Source organism: Perca fluviatilis, chromosome 8, assembly GCF_010015445.1.
Source record: "Perca fluviatilis chromosome 8, GENO_Pfluv_1.0, whole genome shotgun sequence".
NCBI lineage: Eukaryota > Metazoa > Chordata > Actinopteri > Perciformes > Percidae > Perca > Perca fluviatilis.
In genome coordinates, this window is record NC_053119.1 from 550321 (window position 1) to 559346 (window position 9026).

Here is a 9026-nt window from a genome sequence, read left to right on the forward strand (position 1 = left end):
CTCCTCTACATTCATCTGTTACAGCTTTAGTTACTAGTTACTTTAGTTACTCCTCTACATTCATCTGTTACAGCTTTAGTTACTTTACGTTATGTCATTTAGCTGACGTTTTTATCCAAAGCAACTTACAATTACTATATATGTCAGAGGTCCCACGCCTCTGGAGTAACTAGTGCCTTGCTCAGGGACACATTGGTTGATGTATCTCAGTGGGAATCAAACCCAGCGCTCCCACACCAAAGGAGTAATATCCACTGGGCCACCACCACCAAGGGACTAGTCCTTGACACATTGGGCTGACGGATGCTGTGCTGTGTGTGCAGAACGCCTTGAAGTCGGCCCAGGAGCGCAGCGTGGCGGACCACCTGACGCTGAGCGACCGGGCGCTGCTCTGGCTCGCCTACATCCACCTGACGGAGTTTGAGCGGCTGCCCTGCAGCCTGCAGGACCCGGCCGAGTCGGGCCCGTCCCGCCTGGTCAGCAGAGAGACCTTCCTGCTGCCCTGGAGGACGCCACAGGACGTCCGCACGCCGCCAGACATCCTCATCGCTCTCTTCCAAGGTACACACCGCTCAGGGAACTCAGGGAACTACCCACACGTTAACTCAGGGAACCACCCCACCACCAAGGTACACACCGCTACCGTTAACTCAGGGAACCACCCCACCACCAAGGTACACACCGCTACCGTTAACTCAGGGAACTACCCCACCACCAAGGTACACCCCGCTACCGTTAACCCGGGAACCACCCCACCACCAAGGTACACCCATACCGTTAACTCAGGGAACCACCCCACCCCAAAGTACACACCGCTACCGTTAACTCAGGAAACTACCCCACCACCAAGGTACACACCGCACCTTTAACTCAGGGAACCACCCCACCACCCACGTGCCACCGCATACCGTTAACTCAGGGAACCACCCCCACCAAGGTACACACCGCATACGATAACTCAGGGAACCACCCCACCACCAAGGTACACACCGCTACCGTTAACTCAGGGAACCACCCCACCACCAAGGTACACACCGCTACCGTTAACTCAGGGAACCACCCCACCACCAAGGTACACACCGCTACCGTTAACTCAGGGAACCACCCCACCACCAAGGTACACACCGCTACCGTTAACTCAGGGAACTACCCCACCACCAAGGTACACACCGCTACCGTTAACTCAGGGAACTACCCCACCACCAAGGTACACCCCGCTACCGTTAACCCAGGGAACCACCCCACCACCAAGGTACACACCGCTACCGTTAACTCAGGGAACCACCCCACCACCAAGGTACACACCGCTACCGTTAACTCAGGGAACCACCCCACCACCAAGGTACACACCGCTACACGATAACTCAGGGAACCGCTACACGATAACTCAGGGAACCACCCCACCACCAAGGTACACACCACTACACGATAACTCAGGGAACCACCCCACCACCAAGGTACACACCGCTACACGATAACTCAGGGAACCACCCCACCACCAAGGTACACACCACTACACGATAACTCAGGGAACCACCCCACCACCAAGGTACACACCGCTCAGGGAACTCAGGGAACCGCTACACGTTAACTCAGGGAACTACCCACACGTTAACTCAGGGAACCACCCCACCACCAAGGTACACACCGCTACCGTTAACTCAGGGAACCACCCCACCACCAAGGTACACACCGCTACCGTTAACTCAGGGAACCACCCCACCACCAAGGTACACACCGCTACCGTTAACTCAGGGAACCACCCCACCACCAAGGTACACACCGCTACCGTTAACTCAGGGAACCACCCCACCACCAAGGTACACACCGTACCGTTAACTCAGGGAACCACCCACCACACTACACACGCTACCAGTAACTCGGAACCACACCCCAAGATACACCACCACGTTAACTCAGGAATACCCACCACCAAGGTACACACCGCACACGTTAACTCAGGGAACCACCCCACCACAAACCGCTACACCGTAACTCAGACCCCACCAATACACACCCTACACGTTAACTCAGGAACCCCCCACCCAATTACAATCACACGTTAACTCAGGGAACCACCCCACCACCAAGGTACACACCGCTACCGTTAACTCAGGGAACCACCCCACCACCAAGGTACACCCCGCTCCCGTTAACTGAGGGAACCTCCCCACCACCAAGGTACACACCGCTACCGTTAACTCAGGGAACCACCCCACCACCAAGGTACACACCGCTACACGTTAACTCAGGGAACCCCCCACCACCAAGGTACACACCGCTACCCGTTAACTCAGGGAACCACCCCACCACCAAGGTACACCCCGCTACCGTTAACTCAGGGAACCACCCCACCACCAAGGTACACACCGCTACCGTTAACTGAGGGAACCACCCCACCACCAAGGTACACACCGCTACCGTTAACTCAGGGAACCACCCCACCACCAAGGTACACACCGCTACCGTTAACTGAGGGAACCCCCCACCACCAAGGTACACACCCTGCTAACTCCAGGAACTACCCCACCACCAAGGTACACACCGCTACCGTTAACTCAGGGAACCACCCCCACCAAGGTACACACCGCTACCTAACTCTGAGGAACCACCCCACCACCAAGGTACACACCGCTACCATTAACTCAGGGAACTACCCCACCACCAAGGTACACACCGCTACCCGTTAACTCAGGGAACCACCCCACCACCAAGGTACCAACGCTACTAACTCAGGGAACCACCCCACCACCAAGGTACACACCGCTACCGTTAACTCAGGGACACCCCCACCACCAAGGTACACACCGCTACCGTTAACTGAGGGAACCTCCCCACCACCAAGGTACACACCGCTACCGTTAACTCAGGGAACCACCCCACCACCAAGATACACACCGCTACCGTTAACTCAGGGAACCACCCCACCACCAAGGTACACACCGCTACCGTTAACTCAGGGAACCACCCCACCACCAAGGTACACACCGCTACACGATAACTCAGGGAACCACCCCACCACCAAGGTACACACCGCTACCGTTAACTCAGGGAACCACCCCACCACCAAGGTACACACCCACACGATAACTCAGGGAACCACCCCCCCACCAAGGTACACACCGCTACACGATAACTCAGGGAACCACCCCACCACCAAGGTATCTATCTCTACATCTATCCATTTGAACCCGTTGCTGCTGCTGTTTCCCTCTCAGATGGCGTGCGTCAGTGCAGCGATGAGTCTGTGTCTGCGAGCGAGAGGACGCTGGCCTGTCTTCCTCTTCACACCAACCTCATCTTCCTCAACACGCTGCTGGACAGGTCTGTCACATATTTTTTATATATATATATATATATATATATATATATATATATATATATATATATATATATATATATATATATATAACCTTGAGAGAACTGCTACTTTAACTGTCATAAAAGAGAACACACACTTTAATCACCTTTCATTTACAGCATAGAGTCTGTCTGTCTCTGTATTAGAGCTGGACAATATATGGATATTATATCGATATCGTGATATGAGACTAGACATCGTCTTAGATTTTGGATATCGTAATATCATAATGTGACATAAGTGTCTGTTCCTGGTGTTAAAGGCTGTATTACAGTAAAGTGATGTCATGTCCTGACCTCACCAGACTGTAACTGTTCTATTATTCACCTTTACCCTCTCAGTCATTATATCGACATTACTGATGATTATTGATCTAAACTCTCATAGGGTAAATATTTAGTGAAATCAATCAATCATCGATAGTCAACACTACAATATCGTTACGGTATCGATATCGAGGTATTTGGTCAAAAATATCGTGATATTTGATTTTCTCCATATCGCCCAGCCCTACTCTGTCTGTCTCTGTATCTATGTCTGCCTGCCTGCCTGTCTGTATCTCTGCCTGCCTGTCTGTCTGTATCTCTGCCCGTCTGCCTGTCTGTCTGTCTGCCTGCCTGTCTGTCTGTCCTCGGTGGCTGTCTGCTGTGCTCCTGTCCTCCTGATTGTTGTCCCGTGTCCCGGCAGGTTTGATGAGGGTGTGTCTCTGTGTGAGTCTCTGCTGCGGTTCTGTCCCGAGTCGTGCGCTCTGAGAGACGCTCTGGCTGAGCTCCACATCAGGAGGGGCGAGACGGACCAGGCCGTCAGCATGTGGCTCCACGCTCTGGCAGAGTGTCCCAACAACGCCGAGGTCTTCTATCACTCCGCCAAGTTCCTCATGGCTCAGGTTAGGCTCCCATCTCACAGGGGAACTGCAGTTTGATTCGCCCTGGACTCTCTGTTTCCATGTGTGTGTGTCTGAGTGTCTGATGTGAACAACAATCTGTGAAACTGGTCCAGTATTAAACCAGAACCGAGCTGTAATGTAACCCTACAGGACTAATGTTCAGCAGCAGTTAGAGTCCACTAAAAAGACTCACATTATTATTGTGTGTGACAACATTATGGGATGGATCCCTACAGAGATAGACATTTTAGTTAAAGAGTAAGATCCTTTTAGTTTAACATGAAACAGCCCCAAAATCACCATCACCAAACTCCACCAGACTCCATGTAAATAATCAGGACTTTTAGCGTGTATAGAGCCAGCATATCTCCACCAGACTCCATGTAAATAATCAGGACTTTTAGTGTGTATAGAGCCAGCATATCTCCACCAGACTCCATGTAAATTATCAGGACTTTTAGTGTGTATAGAGCCAGCATATCTCCACCAGACTCCATGTAAATAATCAGGACTTTTAGCGTGTATAGAGCCAGCATATCTCCACCAGACTCCATGTAAATAATCAGGACTTTTAGCATCGTTAAACACACTTCATGTAACTGAGTGTTGTGTGAAGGTTCCCCTGTAACTGAGTGTTGTGTGAAGGTTGTGTGAAGGTTCCCCTGTAACTGAGTGTTGTGTGAAGGTTGTGTGAAGGTTCCCCTGTAACTGAGTGTTGTGTGAAGGTTGTGTGAAGGTTCCCCTGTAACTGAGTGTTGTGTGACAGGACAAGTCGAGCGCCATCACTCCTCTGTTCCGAGGATTCATCCTGTCGCTGTGCGATGACCAGCAGAGTCAGAAGAAGCCTGTGGACGTCCTGCGGTGCGTTGGGTTCAAACTGAAGTTGATTGTCAGTGATTTCAGAGCCCTGCAGACTGTTAGATGATTTCAGAGCCCTGCAGACTGTTAGGTGATTTCAGAGCCCTGCAGACTGTCAGATGATTTCAGAGCCCTGCAGACTGTCAGATGATTTCAGAGCCCTGCAGACTGTCAGATGATTTCAGAGCCCTGCAGACTGTTAGATGATTTCAGAGCCCTGCAGACTGTTAGATGATTTCAGAGCCCTGCAGACTGTTAGATGATTTCAGAGCCCTGCAGACTGTTAGATGATTTCAGAGCCCTGCAGACTGTTAGGTGATTTCAGAGCCCTGCAGACTGTTAGATGATTTCAGAGCCCTGCAGACTGTCAGATGATTTCAGAGCCCTGCAGACTGTCAGATGATTTCAGAGCCCTGCAGACTGTTAGATGAGCTGCTGTTGTTTCTCGCCTGCAGACACATGCTGGGCTTCTCCACCGAGGATCTGCTGAGACGGCCAATCATCAGGGAGCTGCAGGAGACGCTGAGCCAGCAGACACCTTACCTCCACCTCATCCACTGGTACTCCTCCTTTATTATTATTATTTATTATTATTATTATTATTATTATTATAACATGTTAACCTCCACCTCATCCACTGGTACTCCTCCTTTATTATTATAACATGTTAACCTCCACCTCATCCACTGGTACTCCTCCTTTATTATTATTATTATTATTATAACATGTTAACCTCCACCTCATCTACTGGTACTCCTCCTTTATTATTATTATTATTATTATTATTATTATTATTATTATTATAACATGTTAACCTCCACCTCATCTACTGGTACTCCTCCTTATTATTATTATTATAACATGTTAACCTCCACCTCATCTACTGGTACTCCTCCTTATTATTATTATTATAACATGTTAACCTCCACCTCATCCACTGGTACTCCTCCTTTATTATTATAACATTTTAACCTCCACCTCATCCACTGGTACTCCTCCTTTATTATTATTATTTATTATAACATGTTAACCTCCACCTCATCTACTGGGTACTCCTCCTTTATTATTATTATTATTATTATTATTATTATTATTATTATTATTATTATAACATGTTAACCTCCACCTCATCTACTGGTACTCCTCCTTATTATTATTATTATAACATGTTAACCTCCACCTCATCTACTGGTACTCCTCCTTATTATTATTATTATTATTATTATTATTATTATTATTATTATAACATGTTAACCTCCACCTCATCTACTGGTACTCCTCCTTATTATTATTATTATTATTATTATTATTATTATTATTATTATAATAACATGTTAACCTCCACCTCATCTAATGGTACTCCTCCTTTATTATTATTATTATAACATGTTAACCTCCACCTCATCTAATGGTACTCCTCCTTATTATTATTATTATTTTTATTATTATTATTATTATTATTATTATTATTATTATAATAACATGTTAACCTCCACCTCATCTACTGTGTACTCCTCCTTATTATTATTATTATTATTTTTATTATTATTATTATTATTATAACATGTTAACCTCCACCTCATCTAATGGTACTCCTCCTTATTATTATTATTATTTTTATTATTATTATTATTATTATAACATGTTAACCTCCACCTCATCTACTGGTACTCCTCATTATTATTATAACATGTTAACCTCTACCTCATCCACTGGTACTCCTCCTTATTATTATTATTATTATTATTATTATTATTATTATTATTATTATTAAGTACAGTACTGGAGTAAATATACTCAGTTACTTTACAACACTGTGGTGATTGTGATTGGTTGTTGTAGTCGCTGGCAGTGATTGGTTGATTGTGATTGGTTGTTGTAGTCCCTGGCACTGATTGGTTGATTGTGATTGGTTGTTGTAGTCCCTGGCACTGATTGGTTGATTGTGATTGGTTGTTGTAGTCGCTGGCAGTGATTGGTTGATTGTGAGTGGTTGTTGTAGTCCCTGGCACTGATTGGTTGATTGTGATTGGTTGTTGTAGTCGCTGGCACTGATTGGTTGATTGTGATTGGTTGTTGTAGTCGCTGGCAGTGGCTGCACGGCTCGGTGGAGGACGCGGTGGACGCCTTTGAGAGAGCGCTGGGGTCGGCCATGCAGCGGGACGAGCTGCACAAACTCTGGATGGAGTGAGTGTCTTCTCTTTCATTGGTTCTGTCTCTTTAATGTCCTCTCTCTCTTTCTCTGTCTCTGTGTCTCTGTCCACAGTTACCTGAATGTCCTCTCTCTCTCTGTGTCTCTGTCCACAGTTACCTGAATGTCCTCTCTCTCTCTGTGTCTCTGTCCACAGTTACCTGAATGTCCTCTCTCTGTCTGTGTCTCTGTCCACAGTTACCTGAATGTCCTCTCTCTGTGTCTCTGTGTCTCTGTCCACAGTTACCTGAATGTCCTCTCTCTGTGTCTCTGTGTCTCTGTCCACAGTTACCTGAATGTCCTCTCTCTGTGTCTCTGTGTCTCTGTCCACAGTTACCTGAATGTCCTCTCTCTGTGTCTCTGTGTCTCTGTCCACAGTTACCTGAATGTCCTCTCTCTCTCTGTGTTACTGTCCACAGTTACCTGAATGTCCTCTCTCTCTCTGTGTCTCTGTCCACAGTTACCTGAATGTCCTCTCTCTGTGTCTGTGTCTCTGTCCACAGTTACCTGAATGTCCTCTCTCTGTCTGTGTCTCTGTCCACAGTTACCTGAATGTCCTCTCTCTCTCTGTGTCTCTGTCCACAGTTACCTGAATGTCCTCTCTCTGTGTCTCTGTGTCTCTGTCCACAGTTACCTGAATGTCCTCTCTCTGTGTCTCTGTGTCTCTGTCCACAGTTACCTGAATGTCCTCTCTCTCTCTGTGTCTCTGTCCACAGTTACCTGAATGTCCTCTCTCTGTGTCTCTGTCCACAGTTACCTGGTGTTCAGCAGCAGTCACTCCAAACTGTTCTCAGATCTGGTCCAGCGCTGTCTCAGCACCGTCCCGTCCCGTCTCGAGGTCCCCTTCAACCCGGCAGAGTTCTGGAGCTGCTACAGCTTCCACAACAAGGTCCCACTGCTGCTCCACTCCACATTCGCCTCGCTCTTTAACTCTGGCTTTAACATGGAAATAAATGTTGAATTAATATTGTTTTTGTTCCTTTCTGTCTGTTAAAAATGAAATACTGTGTGCTGATTGGCTCTTCAGGTGGTGACTCTCTACCTCACCTGTCTGCCGCAGTCCCAGCATGCACTTGTTCTGGAGAGACTGAGATACGCCATGCCCAACAACATTGAACTGGGTCTGAGGTAAACACACACTCAGACACGCACGCACTCAGACACAGGGACACACACTCTCACACACACACACACACACACTCAGACACACACACACTCAGACACAGGGACACACACTCAGACACACACACACACAGACACAGGGACACACACTCACACACACACACACACACTCAGACACACACACACTCAGACACAGGGACACACACTCAGACACACACACACACACTCAGACACAGGGACACACACTCACACACACACACACACACACTCAGACACACACACACTCAGACACAGGGACACACACTCAGACACACACACACACACTCAGACACATACACAGGGACACACTGGGACACACACACTCAGACACGCACGCACTCACTCACACACAGACACACACACACTCAGACACAGGGACACACACTCACACACACACTCACTCACACACAGACACACACACACTCAGACACAGGGACACACACTCACACACACACTCACTCACACACAGACACACACACACTCAGACACAGGGACACACACTCAGACACACACACACTCAGACACAGGGACACACACTCACACACACACACACACACACTCAGAGACAC

General features: G+C 47.8%; 1 protein-coding gene across 1 annotated transcript in view; it reads left to right on the forward strand.

Annotated features, from left to right (window-relative positions):
- The window catches only part of LOC120563707 (zinc finger C3H1 domain-containing protein-like), a 42375-nt gene that overhangs the window by 30401 nt on the left and 2948 nt on the right, over positions 1 to 9026 (forward strand). The window contains exons 23-30 of the mRNA XM_039808068.1: positions 324 to 561; positions 3219 to 3324; positions 4049 to 4247; positions 5014 to 5108; positions 5561 to 5665; positions 7188 to 7292; positions 8050 to 8185; positions 8324 to 8424. Of these exons, the coding sequence (XP_039664002.1) occupies positions 324 to 561; positions 3219 to 3324; positions 4049 to 4247; positions 5014 to 5108; positions 5561 to 5665; positions 7188 to 7292; positions 8050 to 8185; positions 8324 to 8424 (1085 nt within the window). The remainder of the gene's footprint in view (positions 1 to 323; positions 562 to 3218; positions 3325 to 4048; positions 4248 to 5013; positions 5109 to 5560; positions 5666 to 7187; positions 7293 to 8049; positions 8186 to 8323; positions 8425 to 9026) is intronic.